This window comes from Centrocercus urophasianus, unplaced genomic scaffold (assembly GCF_019232065.1).
Source record: "Centrocercus urophasianus isolate 14NV4802_14NV808 unplaced genomic scaffold, USGS_Curo_1.0 seq_19, whole genome shotgun sequence".
In the NCBI taxonomy this organism is placed as follows: domain Eukaryota; kingdom Metazoa; phylum Chordata; class Aves; order Galliformes; family Phasianidae; genus Centrocercus; species Centrocercus urophasianus.
Genome location: NW_024884744.1, coordinates 19685072 through 19709408, shown reverse-complemented (window position 1 = coordinate 19709408; position 24337 = coordinate 19685072). Strand labels below are relative to the sequence as shown.

Genomic DNA, 24337 nt, shown 5'->3' with positions numbered 1-24337 from the left:
TGTTAGTGCAGAGTTTCACATCTAATGCTCCCTGGGATTCCTGCTCAATTGTAACTCTAATTAATTCTAAATGAGAAATTCTCCTGGTTTCATTAATGATGACATCTGCAGGAACTCTGGTCGCACACAGAGGTTTTCAGCTATTGTATCAAATATCTAGCATAGGAATAACAATGGATTATATATATTCCCCAATGAGATCAGAAGAAATAAATACACTTTGGTATCATGGGAAACAGCAAATGTCTAAGTAACATAAATCAGATTAAATATCACAGCAGATCAGCACTGTAGTACCACCAGCGAAATAAAGGTGAGTCTGACTAGAAACACTGCCAGAGAGGAAAATGCCATGGCTGCTGGTTCTGCATGCACTGGCTGTAGCCAAAGGGACACAGCTGAGTTTTCTTACAATACACAACAAAATAATACATAAGACTTCCATAACTTAATTTCTGCTTTTCATAATGCGTGTGATTCAACTTCCTGATTTCTTAAGGCTTTTTTGTATGCAACATCATTATGTACTTTTTAGCCACAGGCATCCAAGTGACTGTGTTTGGACTACAAACTGGTCATCAATAATAAGAATTTAAACCTATTAGCAGAAATAGTAGATGACACAAGGCAGAATCCTGGTCCTGACTGCCAGAGTTTATATGTAAAACATGAGGAAACGGTTGTATTTCAAGAACAGAAAAAGACATTACTTTTGTTACAGGTCTCCTCATGATGGCTATGCCAACAGGCAGAAGAATAAAAGGGTACCATTTTTGAGGAGGGGAAAAACAATAGAAAACAAAATCCTATTTACAGTCTGCCTTATTTGCGTATACTTTTTGTGTCTAAAGTGAAAAACGTTCTATAAAACACAGCACATCTCAAGCTTAGGAAGTCTGCTAGACGTAGTCGTATTTTGAAGGGTAGGAGCGTCCTGCATCCTCGCTCCGAGGAGCTTCTTCATACCCTGGACCCTTCCTAGTCTTCGTGTCAGGCTCGTACCCTGAGCCAGCTTTGTACGGTCCTGTTCTGTAGGAGATGTTCCGTCCTGACGCGTTGTAGGACACCGCCTTGTAACTGAAAGACAGGAAAGATGGCATTAGCCACTGGAGGCCCTCTGACTACCCAGTATTGCACCTTCTGTTCCCATTTGCTGATGGATTTCAGGCAACTTCATAGTGTGTCATCACTCGGTGCCCAGAGCCAACCGTCCATGGATGGTTGGACTGGATGATCTTGTAGGTCCTTTCCAACCTTGTGATTCTATGATTCTACGACGTGCTGTAAGGCTCTCTTTCATATGTTCTCATAAACTTATATTTTCTTGAGTAAATCCTCATCTGAGTGAATGACTTACTGCCAACTGTGCAGGTGTCCAAAGCCCTGCATGAAGTAAATCATAGCTCAGCTGATGCAGTCTTTACTTTATGGTGATCTGTTACACCATCTGCAATCAAAGCTGCAGTTAGTAGGGCCAACGTGGCCAGCACATTACAAGTGTTAGAATGGTTTATTGGATGTTAAGGGCAATCTCTCCTACTCTCTTTTTGTTTTCAAGTCATGCAGTTAAGGAAGAGAAATGGCCACTTGTGTCCCATTACACAAGACAAGCAGATGTATCATCACAATAACATTTGCAATGAGGGCATTATGCCTAGACCTGTCTTATGATGTGATGGCCGCCTCCTATCCTGACATCCAAGGCTTCACATAGCACCTCCCTGTATCCACCACAGCCAGACTTACCGGGATTCTTCTGGAATCATTCCTTTGCAAGCAAGGCACATCATGATTCCTCCTACGAGGGCCAAGCCGCCCGCCACCCAGCCAACAAAGAGGGCTGAGCCAAAGGTGTACCTACAAAACAGCAATGTATCTGATTAGTGCTGTGACAGTGCTCCAGGCTATTTCTTCTGAAATACACTGAAAATTCTCTCTCTTCTGGCCCTGCAGAAGTTCCCATGAACACAATCCCACCTGCAGAGCGATCCTTCATGGGATCCCCAATCCCTTCTTGAGCTGCATAATTGCAGACATCCCAGTCACTTTTCTTGGACAAGTTACCCTTATCTTGAATGCAGAGGCTCATTGAACCTTCCATGTCCTGGGACCAGACTAAGCAGCATCCAGTGTTTGTTTTTCCTTTGGCTCAATCCTGAGCTAGATGAGCACCTACCTATTCTGGACATTCTGCATTCCCTGGTACATGTTGGTTGTGGACATCCAGAAGTTTGTGACCAGCATGTTTGCAAACACAGACACTCCAGTGATGGCACACAGACCTGGGGTTGAGCAGAAAGGTGGTCTGAGACTCACATAGCACACAACTTGGTTCTTTGAGACGCACAGCATGTTTGCATTTCTGCAACAATTTCTGCACTTTCACATTCCAGAAGTAAGAATAAAACTTTACACTACAAAATTCCAACTCATACCAGCAGAAAGGCACGTAACCAGAGAGGCGTGAAGCCTTGCTCAGTCCTCAATTTCAGGCACTATGTTTTGTATATGGAAGACACAACTCACTCACCAGCAATAATAAACATGATGCCAGAGGTCAGAGTCATATTGGCTTTTGCAGAATCCTCCATGGTGCCAATTCGGATGCACTTCATAGCAAAAATGCACACAAAGAGGCCAAGGATGCCCAGGACAATTCCCACGATCATAAGGGCCCTCACAGCCTGAAACATTGCTGCAAAACAAATCAACGAGAGCCATGATGAACAAGTGAAGTGAGACTCGTTGGAGACTGGGAGGCTTTTGAAGACTATTTTAAAATAGAAATAAAAATGTTAAAGGAATAAAAATAACATTAACATACTCCAACTTCCTGAAAGCTGAGTTTATCCCATGGAAAAGAGGCCTTTTATTTTTTTTAAAAAAAGAAAGCCTAAGTTATCTTAAGATCATAAGATCATTAGAGTTGGATGACTTAAAAGCCATCTAGTCCAGCTCCCCTACAATGAACAGGGACACCTGCATCAGGTGCTCAGAGCCCCAACAGCCTGACCTTGGGTGTCTCCAGGGTTGGGGCATCCACCTCCCCTCTGAGCAACCTTTGTCAGTGCCTCACCACCCTTATTGTAAAAGTCTTCTTCTTTATATCCAATCTAAATCTCCCCTCTTTTAGTTGGAAACCATTTTTCCCTTGTCCTATCATAACAGAGCCCTGCTAAAGTGATGCTGACATTCCTATTAATTCTCGGTGTGAGAATAGATATTTAACATTGCAGAATTGTATCAGACCCTTTGTTTAAACACTGAAGGAGCCTCAAACCGTATTGTTGGAAAAGTCACAAGTTTCTCCCTGCATTTCAAAGTGGAATAGAAACCTTATTGTTTTAATATGTAAGGATTTGTTTGTTTTGCCTGTCGCTGTATTGAAGTGCATCTCTGCTGCACCTGTAACGTATGTCACACTATTGCTGTATTGTTGCTTAGTTGACCCTTTTAAAAAAGCAGGAACTGTTTCATAACTGAACTGACTGAGAAAGCACATTTTCCCCAAGCAGTGAAGAGCTTCACCCAGCTCTCTGTGGTATTTTCAACCACCCTGTAAAGTAGAGATCCAGGTTTTCCTCCTTCACAATAAAACAGATGGCACGAGAGAAGAAAAAAATCACCCTGAGAAACACTGCATGTAGATCAAGGGATAGCTACAATGCTTTGGCTATCACCCCTTTTACTGGGCTGGACAAGAGGACAGCAGCACCCAGGTGTACCATATCACATTCCCCAGCTGGAGCAGGAGAGCAGGGAGCAGACTATTGGCCTCATAAAAGGATGGAGAAGGGAAACGTTTATAAACTCTATCTAGGATGCCAAGGTGGGCGCTGCAGTGCCTCCCTGCTTATGGAGGAGCCTGAGCAAAACCATGCTGGTGCCAAAACGAATGGAGAACCAACCATTAACTGGAACTACATTACCTTTTTCCCATCCAGCAGTCCCACTGGGGCTGCTGCTCTTATGACTCAATTTGCCCTTATCTGCTGATAACGAGTGCTAACGAGCCTGGGGTTTTCAATCTCCCATTCATCAGCCCCCAGGTGTGAGCTCACTAGTTATTATTCATTGGAGAACAAGAAGCTGGCGGATATGCCTTATCAGCCCTCAAAAGGTATTCGTGCAGCACCTGATGCAGAACAGAAAGCTGTAAAGAGAAGAAAATCACAATACTCGTTTGTCTTTACAGTCTCTTAAAGTTGTCTCCAATTGCTTTGGTTTCAGGACAGCCGGTAGAAGCTGATAAAGCAGAGTAGACACAATGGATCCTGATGGAAGGTCATTGTAGCTCTCAGGATCTGTCCCTAAGACAGTCTTATGCTCCTGGGGTGTTTCCAACAGACCTTACGGTCTCTACCTACCATCACTACGGCAGTCTGAATCCTTAAAGAGGAGGTGATCTTAAGCCAAGACCTCACAGATATCATGGGCTCCCAATAGAGATGTTCCCAGTGCTTTGAGTGAGCCTGGAAGGTCAGAATGGGCAGGTCAAGCACATCCTGCAGAGACAGGACTTCTGGAGCACCAGAGACCAAGCGTGATGGATTGCAATTGAAAATGGGCAATCTGAAGATGTAAAAAGGAAGGAGAGAGGGACACAGCAGGGGCACAAGTTAGTGCAAAGCAATTGGTAGTGTCTCCTCAATGTAAGACGACGGTTCCACAAGGCTGATGTGTACATCATCTCTGCTGAAGGGATGGGAAGGAAAAGAGGGTGCTCTCAACTCTGCTGTGGCATTAAAACCCCTTCACCTGAATCATGGGACCAAAAGTGAGGGCCTTTCGTAATGAGAGCACAGTAATTTCAAGTGGATTCTGGCAGCCATCAGAAGTCCTCCAAGCAGAGCTGCTTTCAAAGGGCAGTGACCTGCGATAGAAGGAAGGAGTGGAAGGGCTCAGACAAACAAAATAAGAGTCTAAGGAAAAAATTTGCACCAGGAGCACGAGTTAACATACTGCCCTATAGTTAGAACCAAGCAAATGACCTGCCCCTCTTTACATATGTATTTTGCATGAGATGGAACAACTGTGCACAATGGCTGGACAAATATGATTGCTTATTTTTGCACACTCAATTTCCACACAAAGAGAAAGCACGCATAGAAAATAGTATCAACCCAAGCCTGCTGACTGAAGTAAATGTGCAATTTGGAATATATGTTTTTCAGTCCCAAGTGGGAATGGAGAGCTGTCTCTTCTCCCAGTGTTGTTGTGAGCAGGAGAGGTGAAAAGCACTTTAAGATCAACAGAACTAACATCAACGATCACTAATGCAGAACACAAAGACAGAAAAGTAAGTTTATGACTGGTTCAATGGAATATTGAAACACAGGGCAAAAATGAGATTTTTAAGTTAACCAAGTTCAACCTGAGCCATTCCTTATTTGTGTTTTAAGGTTCTCATCAACTAAATAGACGCAGAAAGATAATAAAAGAAATAGCTCTATTGCACAATAGGAAATGCCTGTGACCATCATACATATTTCCTTATTGGTGTAGAACTTAAAAAAAAAAAGAAAAGAAAAAAGAAAACTAGAATATGGACAACCTCCTTCAATGCCCTGGTCTTCAACAAAACATTTGAGCAGGGCTGCCATGAGGGTATGGGGCTGAGAGCCTGCACTGTGTTTTCTTTTAAACCACTCAGTAGATGCAAAAGGCCTACATAAAATGGTGCTTACTTGCAGCATGAGTGAAAACCACTCTCAGATCTGCATTCATTGCTCACTGGCAGGGTACAGGTGCAGTAGGTCATGGGAAGGCATGGCAAACCAAGCTGGCTGCTGCCATGGCAGAAGACCAGCTCAGGAGCACAGGATACCCTGAAGGGCAGTGGGATAGGAAAACAGCTCCTTTTTTTACATGACATTGAGGAAATAGGAAGCAACACAGAAAGTAGTACCCTTCTACAACCTACTACTGCAACCACTATAAAAGTCAATGTAAAATCTGAACACACCTCTCCACTCCTTGCCCTTCCTGCTCTACCCAGAGGCAGATTTCTTCTGTGATTTTGTTATTAAAAAAAATACTTCAGTTGGTTTTAGTAGAACACATTATTCTGACAACAACACAAGAACTGCACACAGCCGCTTTCCTTCCGCTTCAATTCAAGGGGACAGAATATCCACAGGTCTAAGTATCTTTACATCAGTAACAGCCAAACCCCATGGCACTCATCCAGAGATCGCCTACACACACTCCGAGTTGTAACCTGCACCGAGCAAAGCTATTATTTCAGTAGCAAATACTCCCATATTTTTATGCTTCTACACTGAGTAGCCCAGAAATTTTATTCCTCGCAAAGTGCTTTAAGGTAGCTGTTATATTTGTGGGTGCAGAACAGCTCCTGGGTTCAACCTGGTGCATTTTTGCCCTACCTGGCAGCCCAAGAATGGTGAAATACGGCCGGCATTCTGTAAAGCCAGAGCTCTGCCGCACGCAGCTCCTCCACAGTCCCTGATATTGGAAGACGGCCGTCACCGGGTTGTCGTACAAGTCCTGCGTGCTCCACATATCCATGGCAGTGGACATGATGCACCCTACAACACCCAGCGACGAGACAAGGAACCCCATCACTTGGCAGAGGGTCGTGGACATGGCGTCTCCCCCGCTGAGAGGAGTGAGACAGCCCCAGCGAAGCCGAAGACCTAATGGGAGCACCGAGGTCCTCCTGCCCGCACCGCCAGAAGTGCAGCAGCCCTTATCAGATGCTTTCCATTGAGCGGTGTGTTTGCTTAAAGTGTTTTTGCAAGATAGTCCAGTTTCACTCTCACAGAGTCGGTTTGTGCTGGCAGGGCCTGAGATAGGAGACTTTGTCCTTTAGAAGTGCTTGTCCTTCCCTGGCTAAGCAGCCACACTCGGTCAAGTGTTGGGAAATGCACTTGGAGCATGAGCTGTGCCCCACCAAAACCCTCCAATGCCTCTTGGGCTCTTGCTGAGTGCTTGGAATGGTGTGAGCACACTGAGAGGGGAAGAGGAAAGGAGAGCACTGCTGGGAGAGCTCAGCGCCCATAGCCCTGGCTGCCTCCTTCTTGGCTCTTTGCTTTGGCAGTAGAGTGGTAAATTTGCCATTGGGATGAGATAGGGACTGCTCTATGGCTTATTATCCATGCACAGTGGTAGACAGGGACATTGGCAGTGAGCTCAGTGGGAGGACATGAGGCTACTGGCTTAACCCAGGGAACAGAGATGTCGTTGCTCCTTGCAGCCTCTATGAGCATCACTGGGGTCACCTCAAGTGCTGCCCACGACACCCAGTCAAGAACCCCGAGCGACCCAGCAAAGCTCCTGCATTCATCTCCTCTCATCCATGTCCTCAGCATTCATCACTCAACCCCATTGAAATCCATATGGGGAAAAGATGAAGGAAGAATACAGGGAAGGTGCTTGTCTACATAACCTAGAGCAATAGTCCTGGAAAATGGGGCAGGGGATGGAAGAATTAGAAAATGACTCTCTTTTCACACAGTGGAGAAGTGCTGGGCTCAGGGCTCTAGAACGTCTCCATACTAATAGTGAGACATCAGACTCCGAGGTATCAGCGGAGCGCAGTGAGGTACAAAGACCCTTCAAACTTCACATTCATCCCTTCTGATCCAAAACTTTGCTCTGAGAGATTTACTTCAGCCCCAGCCTAGAAACACATTTCTCCTTTATCCGGGTCTACAGCACTCCATGCCATAGACACCATCAATACAACTGCTTGAGTATGGAGCTGAATGAAAGCCTCAAGGAAGGGAGAAGAAGCTGATTTCTGTGGATAGCTGAGCTATGCTAAAGTAATTACACATTGGCTATTGCTTCTGCCTTCTGGAGAATGATGACCAAAAGACTTCTTTTGATTTCGGGAACATGCAGAGGGCTGGACAGCAGACAGGGATGCTCTCTCTGGAAGCTCCTCCTGTAGCAGCCAAAACTCAATTCACATCCCACACAGAGCTCTAAATCACAGCCACTAAAGCTCTCTTGGGTCAGGAAAAAGATGTCATTTCTCCCAGAAATCTTATTTGAATTTAGTAATTTCTACTGAATTCAGCAAATTTATAACAGGGGAAGAGCTTTATCCATCATGCCTAAAGGTCAGAAGTTACCAGCAAAAATGATAGCAGGAATGAAAAAACGTAGAAATGAGCACTCAAGAACCAGGGATGGTAGGAGATGCTCTTTCTCATCAAAGGAGAGGGCACATTCAAAGACACACCTTGTATGGATTAACTCATTACAAAAAATCAGGCTGGGAGCAGCTGGAAGCCAGAAGGACGATGAGGGCTAAAACAAGCAGCGTAGCCAACTCACCACCCCAGCTTGTGGCAGGTGGGGATGGGAAGGAGATGCCTTTTCATCCTGCTGTCCCCATTCCTGAGCATCAATCTAAAGGGACTGTGAACCCATTCCCTCTGCTCCCCAGCAGGTCTGAAGGATTTCTCTTCTCCTTCGTGTCCCAGGACATGCCTTCATCTTTCCACCTCGAGCCCACATTGCTCTTTTTCCATGCTTCAAACCATGTCCCAGGGACTAACATTCCTCTTGGGCATAACTCCTGCCCTCAAGGTTGTTGTCAACCTGCAGCATTTGTATACAACAGCTTTTAGGGCTTCAGGAAAAAAAAAAAAAAAAGGCCTGAAGGGCTGGTCACAGCTAAAGATAACCTTTGGATGGGGTGAAAAAAAGTGGAGGAAATGCAAAGGTACCAGTAATATTTCCAAGACATTTTTCCCAAGGAAAGCTCCAGTTCCTTGGTGGAATGGCCTTCCTGCACACCACGTCCCTGTGTTTGCTTTGCCGGGAGGGGAGCAACCACTCCTTCCTCTGACCCTTTCTGCTGGTTTCAGTTGCGTGCAGCTGGAGTGGCATTTTGAGCCAACAAGAAAATTCTCTCCTTCTCCCCACCGTTACACATCCCCAGGCCCCATCTCCCACTCCACACAGTCCATCAGATTGTCCCTATTTGTGTCCTCTCCTCGGGGTCTGCCACCAGACAGTGCTGGCTCACTAACCTTCCCTTGGGGATGCAGTTTTCTCCAGCAGATGGGGGAATGCTATTTCTCATCATCATCATCATCACCACCACTCAGGGCCTTCAAAATTACTTGGAACAGAGGAGCACCACAGGACTATCCCCAATAGCCTCTAGTTGTGCAAAAATGCCCGGATGAACCCCATGTGCCTCCGATTTTGAGGGCCCAAATTGAATCGTGGCTCTGAAGAGTTCTAACCAGAACAGGATTATGCATTTTCTCTCAGATTCTTGCATGTTCTCCTTCAGAAAACGGAGCTGAACAAGCATCTTCAGAAACAAAGGTTGTGCTGCAGCCTTGATCTGAGTAACAAATGAATGCCCAGCCATGCTCAACACTCCAGACACTGCTGTGTTTGAAGGATTTTTGCTTTTTGGAGAGGTTTCTATTTGCTCATTGCTAAGTGTATTGCCTAAGTTGCTATCCAGCCAGCCCAATGTTAGCTGCTTGCCATTTCTCATGCTCTGATTAACACTGTGCTCCTAAAGACCAGGGACACAATGCTCTCACAAGTACTTTCCTTAGTGGTTATTTGTAGCAAAATTATGGACAAAAAAGCCATAAACCTGTTTTCCTGGCTTATTTTCCCCAAATGCAATGTGCTTGTTTCTGAGCCGTTCGTGACAGGAGAAAAATTCCCTTTGCAAGAAACTCATAGTGCCATTTTCCATTTTCCAGCACCCAGCCCAATGACAGGTGAGAACTGGAACAAGGTGCTCAGAAAAGTTATGGTTGTCCCCTCCCTGAAAGTGCTCAAGGCCAGGTTGGATGGGGCTCTGGACAGCCTGACCTGGTGGAGGGCAGCCAGCCCACAGCAGGGGTTGGAATTCAAGGGGCTTTAAGTTTTCCTTCAAACCTAAGCCGTTCTGTAATTCTATAAGCTGGTGGTTTTATCTGAACTGTTGGCTCAGTGCACAGCCTGAGGAATGGTTAGGTGACAGGAAGCTGTAGAGCATGTCTCAGTGTCTTTACCACAACCTGATATACACCTCCAGCCACTCTCAATAGATGTCTATAGCCAGTGGTTGAAAGGTGAAAGACTCAGAGCATGGACCTCCTTAAGGTCATAGAAGCACAGAATATCCTAATTTGGAAGGGACTCACAAGGATCATGGAATCCAACTCCTGGCTCCACACAGCACCACCCAAAATCCAGGCCATATTTCTGAGAGTATGAGCTATTTTTCAGTTTCCAGCAAGTTGGCTTAATGCTTGGGTCAGAGGGCTGGCTGTGTAGTGATGATGAGCAGTGTCTGAGGAAGGGACACAATGGAGAGAACTTCTCTTGCAAAGACCAAGCTTCCCATCAAGAAATTAGAAACGTGTTTTTTCCCCCCACTCGGAATGTGGGGGCGCTCACAGAAGGATACCAAACTAGGAAAAGGAAGGCTACTTTTTGACCACTCCCCTCTTCAGCTCATTCTTGCTTTATCTACCCAGGCGTCAGCCCTGGATTATCTCAAAAGCGTCCACTGGGCCCATTGCAACTCCTGAATGTTATCACTGCCTCTCCCCTAAAAATCACCTACAGCTCATATTTACTTTAAAATTTGCAAATATAGCTCACACCCTGCCGGTCAGTTCCAGCTTGTTCAGAATGAAACAAAGAAAACCCACCCTTTTCTTTCTGTCCTGCCACTTTTCTGGTGACCACAGCCTCCAAAAGTACGTGACCCACCTGTCTATGGCAGAAGGGCTGACTGGCCTTCCTGAAAATCAACGAGGAAAGGGGACACCTAAACTTCTCTGTGTGTGAAGCTGGTTAGGATGGTTGCTGGCAGATATTTCAAAAAGTGGAGATAAGCCAATTGGGCTGAAGAATTTAAAGCAGCAAGTAGAGCTTTGGAGGGACTTTGCCATGGCCGTTGACAGTGGAGAACTGTGACACAGCACTTAGCAGTCCCCATCCAAACGACTGTCCAGCAGAAAGCAATCTCCAAAGAATTAAAAAAGACATAGAGCAAGGTTTTTGCAAGGGCTATGTCAAAAAATGTGTGTTGATTGCGTACATCCTAAAAGAAAACCTTATCAAAACGTCATTAATTGGAAACAAATCCAAGACACAAAAAGCCCCTTGATAGCATAGAGTTTATAACAAGTCCAAATGAACTTTGAAAGGATGCAGAAATCCCAACATGAAAGCATACGTGGTCACAGAGAGTTACCAGCTACAGAAGTTTAATGGGGTGCTCTCGAACTCAAAGTTTGCTTTTGGAAAAACTAAAATAGTCTTATTTTTTAAGTCAACGGCCATTTGTTCCAGAGTCAAGAGATATCCTGGGATGTCAGAAGGGGCTTTGCCTCAAGAACAAAACGCCCTTTCAGAAATGGCCAAACAGCTCTAGCTGAACAGGTCTGGAAAAAAGAGAGCGGGGCAGACGAGAGGGATATTACTGACCGGATTACTGTTGCTTAATAGACCTGTAAGTCTATTATTGTCTATTATATACAGTCTTAATAGACCTGTAACTGAAAAAAAACTCTTCTTTTTGCAGAAAATGTGACTTCTGCAATAGGTGAAATAATCAGCTTCACCAGCGCTCTGCTACTACTATTTCTCTACGACTTCATGTTCTAATTCACATCATGTCCTCCAGACAACCACAGTAAGGACTGCCCACACACCAAAGCAGGCAGCAAAAATGAATAAATAAATAAATAAAGCAAAATCAGAACAAACAGGCTTAGATCTCAAGCGACATATTTCACCAGAGACTGACTCTTTATAGCCAAGCAGCAAAGGCAAAGAGCCATCATGTACCCGTGTTATTTCTCATTTTCATCTATTATCTTGATTTTTCCTCAATCTATTTGAAATTAAAATTCCCCAACTAAATTGAAGATGGATGACGGGCAAGGCAAGTTTAATCTTTGCTATGGGAGGGAGGGATTGAAAAAAAGAATTCTTCAGAAACCAAAACTTCATCGATGTACTCAGGTCACCTCGTTGCTCTGCTGGAGTCCTATTATTTTTATTCACTCCAGCACTATTGTTCCCAATATAAATTGCCATTGTCAGAATAATAAATAGGGGTTTATAATGGAAATGCTGACAAACCATTAACTACGGTGAGGTTAGCAAGGGGCGTTTAATGGAGATCAAGGTACAGCATGGTTAAAATAAACAACTTGACAATCCTCTTAAATAATTTCTTAGCAAATTTGATCTTTAGCATCATTTTTTGTCCCCGTCTGGCTGGGATACAGCTGTCCTTTGCTGGTGGAGAGAGGGACGAGGTGCCCATAAGAGCAGATGAATGCAGGGGATGGAGCCCAGCAGCATAGAGCTTATTTTTGCACCAGCTTCTCCAGAGACTGGCGGTGTCAGGTGATATATAACAGGAGGGGAAAGGGGGGAGAGCATGGACTTCAGAAAAAAGAGCTAGCCCTGCTTATTAAAAAGAAAGGAAAAAACCACCTCATTTTGTAGGGCAGTGCAGCTAGCAGTGGTTGCAGAAACCAGTTCATTGGGACAAAAGCCCATAAATATTTACATACTACACACTGGTGAGGAAAGCAAGAATAATTCCCCAACAGCACTGAAGGTTTTTACTGCAACTTCAGGATCTCACCCACCATTGTATTTGAAATTTGTTCTTTATTCACTGAGCTTTTAAAATTCCTTCCCGTCAGTGACTACAACAAACCCAGCAAATTCCATGCAGCGATTTACCCAGTAGCTCTGTGGACTCTACAAGCAAACAGTTCAATGGAAATCCCAACATTTAGGAAAATATTTGGGAGGGGCAGAGCCCTTGGCACCTGAAGGTCCTGAGCATCCATGCAGGTGATTCCAGGCAGGAATTGGTTGGGAAGAAGGATCCAGAGATGGATTATGTGGTGATGTCTGGTTAGACATCATATGAACAAAGCTATTTTTGTGCACAGTGCTTGTTCCTACTTTGGAAATACAATTTTGTAGATCTTCTGCAGTATCTGCTGACATCACTGGCTTCTTTCCTTCATTCTTAACATGTCAAAGCACAGAGCAGGTGGATAGAACAGCCCAAGTGCCCCTTTCTTTGGTATATTGGGGTGAGAAGGAAATCCTGACAGTCCTGTCATAACCTAACTGCTCATGGTCCTGGATTCTCTGGGCACAAATGGGATGAGAATGATACCCACGGAAGGAATACAGTTAACTGTAACTGAAGAAGAATTAGTGAGAAATCCAACCTGGTGGTGTTAGCCCACACAGGAAGACAGTGAGTTAAATTGTGATACAGCTCTTTCAGAAGGGCATTCTCCAGTCCCAAGGACATTAGTGTTTCTGGTGGGAAGCCTTGTGCACTGTTCATCTGGATGTGAGTGCTATCCAAGTCAGCCCCAGTGCATTGCCCCAACACCTAAACTGCAGTGAGCTGTAAAAAGCCTTCCTAAAACCCAGCCTGGCCACGGGAATTGAGGTGCCTCCAAAGGACCTGTCTTCCAAACAGAGCCATCAACCCAAGTCCCTTTAGGCTGAAACCTGGGATCCCCTCTCTGCTCTGAATATCACCCACCACTCAACCACAGCAACAGGCAACCACGATGCGAGGCAGATGTTCTCTGCACAAACAAGTCCTACCTGGCAGCCCCAGGATGGTGAAGTAACCGCGGCACTCAGTGAAGCCGGAGCTCTCGCGGACACACGTGCGCCACAGGCCCTGGTAGTTGAACACCGCCGTCACCGGGTTGTTGTACAGGTCCTGGGTGCTCCACTGATCCATGCATGTCGATGCAATGATTCCTCCTACTCCTAAGGCTGATACCACGAAGCCCATGGACTGGCATATGGTGACAGACATGGTGCTGGTTGCTCGCTAGGCAGGTCCTCAGTGCGCGCAAGCCTCCACAAGCTGGCTCTGGGGCAGGCAGCCAGGGCAGAAGGGACTTTTAGCTGGAGGCACAGCCTACGTCACGGATGGGAGTCAGTAGAGGCCTGGCCTGCACCATACAAACCTACCCTTTCCCTTTATCTGTTTCGGTGAGATAACTTCCCTCACCCGGTACCAAGGGCTGCTGGTTGCACACGGTGTGAATGCCTCGCTCTCTGTTTACCTTCTACATCGAAACAGAGGTGCAGACAGCATGGGCAGATGAGGACCAGCAGGTCCCTTTGAAACAGGCAGAGAGGACCTTCTGCAGAAACACCTGCATGCCCCAGAAGGCCAGGGGCAAAGACACTTCAGTTAGATGCTATAGATACAAAACCCTAATCCTCTTCTGGCAGGGATGATGCTTCCAAATCAAGTAGGGAAGCATTTATTAGCATGCCTTTATCTGGGGGATGTTTGCAAATACATGTCAGACAAAGCTCTCAACTGGTGAGGAGCTGAGGAGCACCGTGGCCAGGACCATGCTCAGCATGGCTGGAGATGTGACACCTCACTACACAAATCAGACCTGCTCCCAGGTACCTGTACCCCCTGTAGCATTGCCCAGCATGGCCATGGGCCTGACTACGACCTCCTGCTCCACCGAAAGCTTTAAGCAAATGGTAGTTTGTAAAAGAGGGTAGTGTATCACAAAAGGCAGATGTTCACACGGAGCTCAGTGAGTCGTGAGGCCAGGCTGGGTCCCAGGGAAGGGCAGTAGCTAGCAAAGAGTGAATGGCATGAACTTGCATGCTGCTGTAAGAGGAACAGAAAGGGTTCACTCTACTGCTTGACCATGCCTGACAACCAGTCTAAAGGAACAAAAAGATAGAATTAGGGCACACCTTTGGTTCTTCAGTGCTTTCTCCCTCTCATACAAACCTGAATTTGGACCTGTCTAGATGGAAGAAGAATCAGGATAAAGCAGCTACGGCACTAGGTGTTGCTTTAAGGCAAAAGCATCTTGAAGATCTGTCCTAGAGACATGCTTTTTTGGGCAGCGTCTTTTTTGAACCTTTTGCTATATCCTTCACTACTCCCTTCCAAACCTTACCATGGGCACTGACTTGCAAGCTGGGGATCTTCCAGGAGAGCTGCTCTCAGCAAAGGAGTGGATGGACAAGCCCTGCCTTGGCAGTGCTAGGCTCACACAGGGCACCTGCAGGCTCTGGTAGAAGAAGTGGAGCTAAAAGGGACCTTGAAATGCCATCCAATCCATTCCCACACCCCACACAACATTACTTCCCATGAAGATCTGTCCTGCCTTTGGAGAGCATCCACACAGTAGATGTCATCTAGGATAATTTATCCCAGAGTTTCAAACATCACTTTTATCCTAAGTCCTGGATTTTGTTCCACATTGTGCATGAAAAGCAGTACTGCAAACTAGACAGAGACAGAAGATGTCTGTCTCATCAACAGTCCACTGGTTTTAACGTTTTATTGCTCTACTTTCCTTGTTTTCACATTCATTTTCAAAATTGCCTCTCCCAGACCCTTTTTGGACATAGCAATACCCAGCCCTGGTGACACACCTCAACTGCTGCGTGTCACGGCTGTAGTTACTCTTGGTATCAGTCAACAGAGTTAATCATAGAAAGCTTTTTCTGGTATCACATATCCAAATATAGAGCCTAAAACTGGAGCGCAAATACACTCAGTGTGTTTGTCACAACCACATTGCCTGGCGACAGGAAAGGCCCATGGCAGATGGAGATTGCTTTGAATAAATTGGATAAAAGCTAGATTCGCCTTGCATCTGACCTACCTGTGAGGCTGGAGAATGTGTACTAACAGAAAACCTGTATGTAGGCAAAGGGGTAGATGTCAGCTGAGCCTCCTTCCATCTGTTTCAATGCCTCTGCCACTTTAGGCAGCTGCAGGTGTGTGGGTAGCACCATTCACAAATAGAATGAGCAACACTGCAAGGAGAAGGACAGTTTTATCTTCTGACCGTGATTAAATCTATTTCACCGTGAGAATAGTGAAGGACTGAACTCCTTCAACCAACTTAAGCCTACTGACTTGATGTGAGAGTACCACTTCTTCTCCTGCTCGAAGCTCACCAGCACCTTTAACAGCTGTTTCTTGCTCTGAAGTGCCATCCACAACTCTCTCCCAGATCAGCAGCAGAATCCACCACCATTCTGGGCTCTTGCTGCTGCCGCTTCCCCACCCCTGCCCACCTTTCCCTGCACCTCTCATCCGAGCCCTTCCTCCTTGAATTCCCAGTACATCCTGCCTTACTTGGGTTTCCCATAAAATCCTATTTCTAGAAGGCATTTTTTTCCCCTAGTGAGGGCTGAGCCATTTTCCAGCAAACAGAGGGAGGAGGAGGCTTGGTATGAAAGGCAGGCACTTTCCATCACTTTAAGGGAGCAGAATCAAAATACCAGAAGAAAAAGAAAAACAAAAGGAAGGATGAAGGGTGGATTTTCTCCACTTTTTGTACTTCTCTTAACAGAAGAAACAGAAAAACCAAGCTTGCCCCAGTCTTTTCCCTGGGTCTGTTCAGATTTCAGCTATAAAATCACCAAGTTTATTTCTGAAAAATAGAAGGATGACAGTCTAAACCACTTCACAATAGTTGTCACCTCCAGTAAGAAAAATTGCAAGAGATAAAAACACCTCCATAAGGTCAAAGATCTCCCAGCATCTCCTCTCCAGATAAAAAGTTCAGCTCTAGAGCTGAACTCTGCAGAAGCACACCACTTGTAAACGTCTTTTGATGCTACAAAAGATACGAAAGCACAAAGATATGCCTGGGAATATTCATGTGCTTGTTGCACCATTTGTTTGCACCACCAAAATTAAGTGGCTGTTTGATTTTCCCCTCACCTTACATCTCCAAATAGACGCAATCTTCCTGCACACTGGAGAACTGGTGGGACCAGAAGGTTACCCATGATTAAAATTGTTCTGGGCCTAAAGCTGCATCTAATTCTGGTGCAGACTAAGTGGCACATTCCCTTCTCAGTCTGTTGTCTCCCATAGAACGGATATGCTGAGCTCAAAGAAGGTGTTCTTCCAAGAGCTTATGCTGGCACTGCCTCTCCAGTTAGCCCAAGTGTCCTCACCACCCTCAATGTCCAGGTGAAAAATAACACCCATTATAGAGCAGTATTTGTTCTTCTGACTGTGCCCACGGTAAGTTAGTCTGGCTACAGCCATCACTATTGCCCTGAAGAAGGAGGATCCTGGATCCTGCCCAGAGCTAATGGCCCTCTCTCACCACCAGCATCTGCTCTCCATCTTTCAACTTCACAGTCCCATTGAATCTCCTTCCTCCAGCACGGCAGTCAAGATTTCTCCTGAATACAGGATTCGTCCCCGCCAAGGAGGATGCCTTGTCTGCTTAATTATTTTATTCATAAGTCAGCCATAGCTTCAAAGACATCTCGGTGACCTATCTAAAGCTAAGTGAATCCCTCACCCCGGAGGAGACTCACTCTTCTTGATCCCCCTGGGGAGCTGAGGCTGGGTGGCAGAGGAGCTGCTGGGGAGCGATGTTCAGCCGGACAATGAGAAACACATTGACAAAGTGTTCACATTATTGGCTGATAGGTCTGCATCAGTCACTCATTCACAAGCACAAGGTCTAAATTGCAGAACCAATTAACGGCACTAATAGCCCTTGCCTGAATTAATCTTTGAGACAAAAGAGGAGAGAAGTGGAAGAGCTATTAGCAAATCAAGCTGTACCATCCCTGCTTTATTGCAGGAATCTAAGTGTCTGTATTTGGCTATTATGAACTGACTGCAATTACAGCCCTCATTTAAAATGATTAAGTGGTTATAATTATTTTTCAATTAAAACTTAGATCTTCCATTTATACAACATTGCAGGCTTCAATTAAAGTCCTTTTTCCTCTTTTTTTTTTTTTTTTTGGAGAAAAAAAGTACCACTGTGCCAAAAGAACCTTGCATCGTTTCTATCCACTAAGAGCCAAATAAGATGCTAATAATGCTTTTGTGTGCATCCCTCCTTTCTGGCCCTGCTGAACTACATGGCAAATGAGATTAACTACCAGAGACACCACTTGCAGTACCTGCAAGAAGTCAACAAATGAGCTGGCAAAGAGGTATGGGCCTCAGATGCTTCTATGAAACAAGGTATGGCCAAATAGAACTTAAGCGAACCATTTTCAGGGCTTTGCACACAATAGTATAACTATTATTCGGAAAGGGCTTGGGTTTGAGTTTGGGGACTAAGGGGGGACTCCATCCGTCCATATTTTTGCAAGAAATGAGCTTAGAAAAGCAGAATTGGAGCTGCCACTGAAGGTGAGCTTGGGATGGGTTTCTTGAAAGCCTGGTTTTAAAAAGTAATCTGGGGAGATGGAAGGCAAACTTTCACATTTGCATTTTGCTAAGTAAAAGATTTCTGCTTTTCTTTTCAAGATGGCATTAATCTTTCTAACTTTACTTACAGGAACTTAAATAGATTTAAAGGAGAAAAGAAAAGACAAAGGAAAGGATGGAAGAAAGAAGTTGAGGTGAAATGCATTGGTCCAGCCAAACATATCTCTCTATTATTTTTTAGTTACACACCTCCAAAACTTGACTTTTCCATTTCGTTACCTATATAAACACTCTACTGGTGTTACTTACCCATGACTTCTATGGCTAAGTGTTAGCAGGAGAGAAAGGCAGCCCCCAGCAGAAGAGCCATGCCACACCAAAACATCACTCCTTGTGCCACCTCCAACTGGGAACACCACAGCAACCTTCACCCCAAAGCACCAGGCACACAAGGAAATTTGATTTGGACTGCATTTTGCAAGAAGACAGGGAGGGATGGGTGGAGGGGTCGTGACTCAGAGAAACAGGATAAGAAAGAGTTTGTAGCCCAGGAGGACAGAGGTACATCTCAGGCAAGACCTCATTGCTCACTGCAACTCTCAGGAAGGAGACTGTGGCAAGGTGGGGGTTGGACTCTTCTGCCACGTGACAGCAATGGGATAAGAGGTGATGGTCTCACATGAGGAGGTTAAGGTTGGGTATCAGAAAGCATTTGTTCTTATAAAGAGCAGTGAGGCACCAGCACAGGCTGCCCAGAAAGGTGGGGCAGTCACCTTCCCTGGTGATGTTCAAGAACCGTGGAGTTGTGGCACTGAGGGATGCGGTGAGATGAGTCAGGGTTAGACTTAGCGACCTCAGGGGTCTTTTTCAACTCCAGTGATTCTGTGAGTCTATGATTTTTGCTTTTCCCAACAGTCAGAGCAGCAGCAACTGCTTCACACTCTCAAGGTCTCCAGGCCGAGAACAACAGGGAACAAATCCCTTGCAGGCTCACCAGCTCCACCATCACGTCTTCTGGTGCAGGGCCAGCCAAGATCAGCTCTCAAGAAGAGTGAACATCATGCCATATCCCATTCCCTATTCCCACAACAGAGAAATAATGCTTCAGCCTGCCCACAAGAGGAGGAGGAGAGGCATGACAGACCCTTAGGAACAAAGCTGTCCAGTCCACTGCTGATGCTTCTTCTCTATGCGTTTGGAGTTAGACTTAACTCAGTCCCCTGGAGGAAGATGAGATCTGTTTGGGACCCCAGACAGAGGCCTCTGCAGGCAAGAAAAGACAAGAAACAGGCTAGAGGTACAGCATCTTGTCTCACTGACACCAACAAATGCTAAGCACAGATGCAACCAAGTGTGCAGATAAGTACATTCTTAAACAGTGAGATTCTCTTGAGCACAGAGCATTGCAGGGAGGATCTGGGTGCTGCCAGAAACAGACCTGGTTACCTTTCATATCTTTGAGTTACAACAGAAACTTGTCACTGTGAAGTGATGTGAGCCAAGCTGTGCAGGTATTCTGGAATACAGGTGGGAGCATCCCCAGAGATGAGCTTCTACAAGCACATAGTGCCTTTTCATACTGCACTTGGCCATAAATCGATGCTCCAGCTGACAGCCAGCCTGCATTTCCTTTCTTTCCCATGTTTGGGTCAATACACCTTTTCCCACCTTAAATAATTTGTTGAACAGATTTGTATACAAATACAACACATACCACTTTTGTTATCTTCTCCACGGCACAGGAATTAGCCTTTCCTCTCACTGCATGAATCACACTCTCTAATCTCATATCATATTTGTTGCACAACTCCAACCTCCTCCAATGCATTTATCTTTGTAACTCAACATGAAGCCTTGACCTTGCGCTGACACGATCAGGTTGCATATTCTTCTACTTAAAAGCAAGGAAATGAAGAAACTGAGGTTAAAAGTAGGAGAAAGCTGTGATATCACATATGCACACTGTGGCACCCACTCAGACCCTACAATCTTCAACTGAAGAGTGCTCCTTTAGGAGGTCACTGTGTTTGATGTGCATAAGGACTTCAGAAGTGATGATGCATGCCCCTGCCCAAACAATCCAAGGCAATACAGCATACTAAAGCCCGCTGCCTGCTTTTATTTCTGCACCAAAAATAATCCCTGGCAAATCCATGATGATTTATTGCTAAAAGACTTTCCAACCTCAGCGATTCTGCAGCCCTGGTTCTATATATGGTTCTATAGTTTCTTCCCATTTTGAGACATCAGTTCTCACCAGCACGTGAGGAGGTCCCCTGGTGCAAGTGGATGAATTACTGGGATACAATCTGTGCATTTGCCAACCCCATCATCCTTACAGACAAGGACACCTACTCCACCAGCAGGAAGAGGCTGATTTCTAACATCTAAAGCCCAAACAGATGGTAAATTTCTGCTTCAGTTTTTGTGGCCAGAAACTAAAGGCTCAGATGCATCTTTCACAAACACCATTTCAAGGCTTTCTTCTCCAAACCTTTGTTTTCTTCTTATTGCTTCGACACCAACAGATTCCCTCCAGAAATGCAGGAATTGTGCTTGCAATTGATACAGCCTCAGCTTTCTCAAGACCTAAAGCCTGGCACTGAAGAGAACAATTGTGTCTGCCTCCTTTTTCTTTGGATAGGCAGAATTTGCTTTGGCAGTGTTCCTCTGCATTGGTGGGCAGAAAGCATCTAGGACACTCTTCTAAATCGTCCTCTTTTTAATTTGTTTTTTCTAACACTTATTTCTTAATTCCAAGAAAGCCTTCACTAGCCAGATTGGAAGACCTCTCTCAAGGTGCCTTTCAGCCCTGTATTGCATTGCCTTGGATAGGGGAGAAAAAGAAAAAAGAAAAAAAGAGGTTTTCACTGATTTTGGGAGGAATGAAAGAAAGAAAACAACGTGTGAGGAATGAGGGTTGTTGTCCCTGCACGGCTCCAGGAAAGTCTACCCAGCACTGGAAGCAAACTCTCCTGCCATTGGGACTCACAAATTGTTTTCCACCTTCACAGCAAATTTCTTCACCACCCAGGGGTTTGAGAGATGGATGTGCCACAAGGAGATTCTTGCAAGGGAGGAGAAGCATCCTCCAGCTTATTAGGGGATGTGCCTGCAGAGCCTTCACAGGGTACATCAGTATTTTAAACTCACCAGCAAAATTCAGGTCTATCCATTGGCCTTACATGTATCTGGATAACAAAGTCACAGAGAAACATAGTTTCACTCAGAAAAACACTTTGTCTGCTTTTGTCTTCCTAGCACCCTTTGCTGCTGTCTATTACTTTTCTCTCCCCTTATCTCACCTTATAAAGAAAAGGTACAGTTTTCTATCTGAATACTTTTTCCAAGCCAATATTTTTAGTAAACATTGCCTGAAAAGCAACAGAAATGGGGCTGGTGCATAGTTCTGGGATGCAGAGTACAGGTTCTCCTATGCAGTGCTCCTCCATTTCAGAGTTACAGGGTGCCTAATGAGTACAGGATGCTAAAATGCAAGAGAAGCTTTAAGAGCAGATGCTAAAGTGTTGCATCAGCTGCCTGCTATGAAAGCAGCATCCTAGCTCAAAGAAAGTGATAGAGCCAAAGACTGAAGTCTTACAGAGGGCTTGGAAAGGTGGTGAAGCCCTTGGGAAGGCTGGAAGTGTCCTGGCAGGGCAAAGATCATGCTCTCTTCAAGGTAACACTTCTGTCTTCCTCCTCTTCGTTTGGCAAACCAGAGCAAAATTCCGGTTTCCCCACCCCTCAGCTTTTCCCATTCACAACTATAGCTTGTTTTTTTTAACCCTGCAGACTCTGAGCCTCCCTGTCCTTGCATCAACCTGAGAACATGTGCACCCTGCAAGCAGTGCTTGGATGAGACTGGCTTTAAACGTGTTGATACTGAACAACAGAGCAAACTTCTGTGCTGGGACCTGAATACACAGCAATTGATAATTTGTCAGAGTGGCTTTGTTGGGTTCTGAGAGAATCATTCGGGTTGGAAAAGACCCCTCAGATCCCCAAGTCCAACCCCAGCCCACCCCACCATGCCCACATCCCTCAGTGCCACATCCCCACAGCTCTGAACACCTCCAGGGATGGCGATTCCCCATCTCCCCGTGCAGCTGTGCAGTGCCTCGCTGCTCTTTCTGGGAAGAAATGCTTCCTGATACCCAGCCTGAACCTCCCCCGGCACAACTTGGGGCCGTCCTCCTGCTTTGACGTCTGTATCGGTAAGGTTGCACCAGGCTCAGGCAAAGCAGAGCGCATCATAGCCACAGGATGGCAGCAGAAACTCACCGATGGTCCCCAGCCACAGTGTTGGCCCGGATCCTCACCCTGCGGCAGTGACTTGCTCTGATATAGACAGCAAGTGGAATCGTGTCACAGTCTACATGAATCTTCAGCACTTTCCCTCCATAGACCTGCTTTGAGGTTTCAAGGAGGGTGGTGGCACACACGTGTTCCATAGCATACACACATCCCTACGTAGGCTCTTTTATTCACTACGTCCCTTCCGACACAGACTAGCCAACACTTACATTCTCAGACTTGCTTTTCTAGCCCATTTCAGATGCAGTGTTGCTTTTCATCTTCCCTCCCTTTTATTGACATGTTGGGCTGTGCTGTCAATAGGACAGCCCCGAGCACACAACTGGGCCTCTGCAAACCTGCTCATCAGAGCATCCTCCTGCTCCCCTGTCTGTCCATTCACCTGTTTTTCTCCCCCAGCTCTCATCTGAAAGAGACAGACCATCTTTGGGCTACAGCATTCTGTTGATGTCTGATCCACATTCACTGCTTTCCGTGGGCTCTTATCTCAAAAAGGGCTGTGTCTGAGCAGTGGGAAGGGGACTTGGCAAACCTCAGAGAATCAGTGCTACTGCCTCTACCCACATCCTTCTACCTGCAATAACATGGCTGTATTTCCTGCTTTAAAAGGCAGATAACAGTTGATGCAAGAAGTCCGTGTGAGTAGACAGTTTAGTAGCAGTAAGACTTGTTCTGTTAAATTCCCATGAGTTTGGTGAGCCAGAACTGTCAGCAAACTTAACTTTGGCACGTATGACCCCAGCATTTGGCACCTAGTTCTCAGGGTTTGCTCACAAAATCCTGGTAATTCAGATGTTATATCCAGAGCTGGCAATGCTTCCAGTCTCACCTTGCCAGTGCTATTTTAACCCACACGGCTTATTTTCAAACCCTACTCTCCACTTACATGGGCAGCAGGACCCAGATGTCACACTGTCTTCCACTTTTTAGCAAGGTAGACAAACCTGGAGACAGCACTGGGTGAATCCAGTGCCTGAGAGCAGCTGGGAGAACCATGATTAGAATGGGGTGGCATGAAAAAAGTCCCCAAAGGAGGTGTGAAGGAGCAAAGGAAGGTGCAGCAAGTTGAAGAAGATGATATCCCAGCAGCTCGTAGATGTCCCTGCAAAAGCCACAGCTTAAGTAGCACCTTTCATTTTAAATAGTTCACTGCAGGTAATGTAAAGAAACCAAGAAAACTTCCCCTTTTGCATGGCTCTGGGACCATCTTACAACTTCAACGTCCCAAGGATTATGGGAATTTGAATGGCTCCTTGCAGAGCTTATCTACAAAAGATGCCCATGGGACTTTTCAACATCGTTCAACGGTGGGTTTATCACTTGCTGGCCTCCAGAGCTCAGTGCAGGCTGAGGGGCAGGTAGCTAACATCTTCCAATGCTAATTCACATCTGTGTATCATGCTTCATCTTCATTCCTTTAGCACAAGGGATCTGATAGCCCCCTTCCTCCCATTTAGTATTACGCATCTGTGAGCAAAGCTCCTCTGAGAAAGCCTCCTGCAGCAAATCAGGCTGCTTCCTACACATAGGGATGAATGAGGGTGTGTATCATAGCCATAGGCATACCTTTTCCAAAGGTGTTGAATAGCCATTGAGCTGAAGGAGCAATGATGAAGGTAACTGGGATGCAGTAGAACTCTCCTTCACCCTCTGCAAGAAGAAATTCCTCAATATTTGATACCAGGGGGAAGAATAAGACACTGTGGCCACATCCCCCGCCATTTCAAGACCCCTCTGGTGAGTCTACAACACCCCAGTGGCACAAAGCTGGTGGAGAGAAGTCTGCCCACACTCACATCCATCGTCAGTCAATACTTATCATCCATCAGAGCTGCTTCT

At 45.6% G+C, this 24337-nt stretch overlaps 1 protein-coding gene across 2 annotated transcripts; it reads right to left on the bottom strand.

Annotated features, from left to right (window-relative positions):
• Positions 1-899: 899 nt before the first annotated feature.
• On the bottom strand, positions 900-13813 carry CLDN18 (claudin 18). Of its 2 annotated transcripts, none has more exons than XM_042821023.1 (5): positions 13594-13813; positions 2531-2695; positions 2177-2282; positions 1747-1857; positions 900-1077 (listed from the first exon to the last, which is right to left on the bottom strand). In XM_042821023.1, the coding sequence occupies exons 1-5, from the start codon at positions 13811-13813 to the stop codon at positions 900-902; spliced, it is 780 nt and encodes a 259-aa protein (XP_042676957.1). The 2 variants fall into 2 exon arrangements, with proteins under 2 accessions (XP_042676957.1, XP_042676956.1); XM_042821022.1 differs by lacking the exon at positions 13594-13813 and adding an exon at positions 6387-6606.
• Between the last annotated feature and the right edge of the window lie 10524 nt (positions 13814-24337).

Coding starts and splice junctions, on each gene's coding strand:
- CLDN18 (XM_042821023.1), bottom strand. CDS start 13,813: ATGTCTGTCACCATATGCCAGTCCATGGGCTTCGTGGTATCAGCCTTA. Junction 2,696..13,593: donor CACCATCCTGGGGCTGCCAG/GTAGGACTTGTT, acceptor TTTGTTTTGCAG/CAATGTTTCAGGCTGTGAGG. Junction 2,283..2,530: donor CATCATGTTTATTATTGCTG/GTGAGTGAGTTG, acceptor GCTCAACCCCAG/GTCTGTGTGCCATCACTGGA.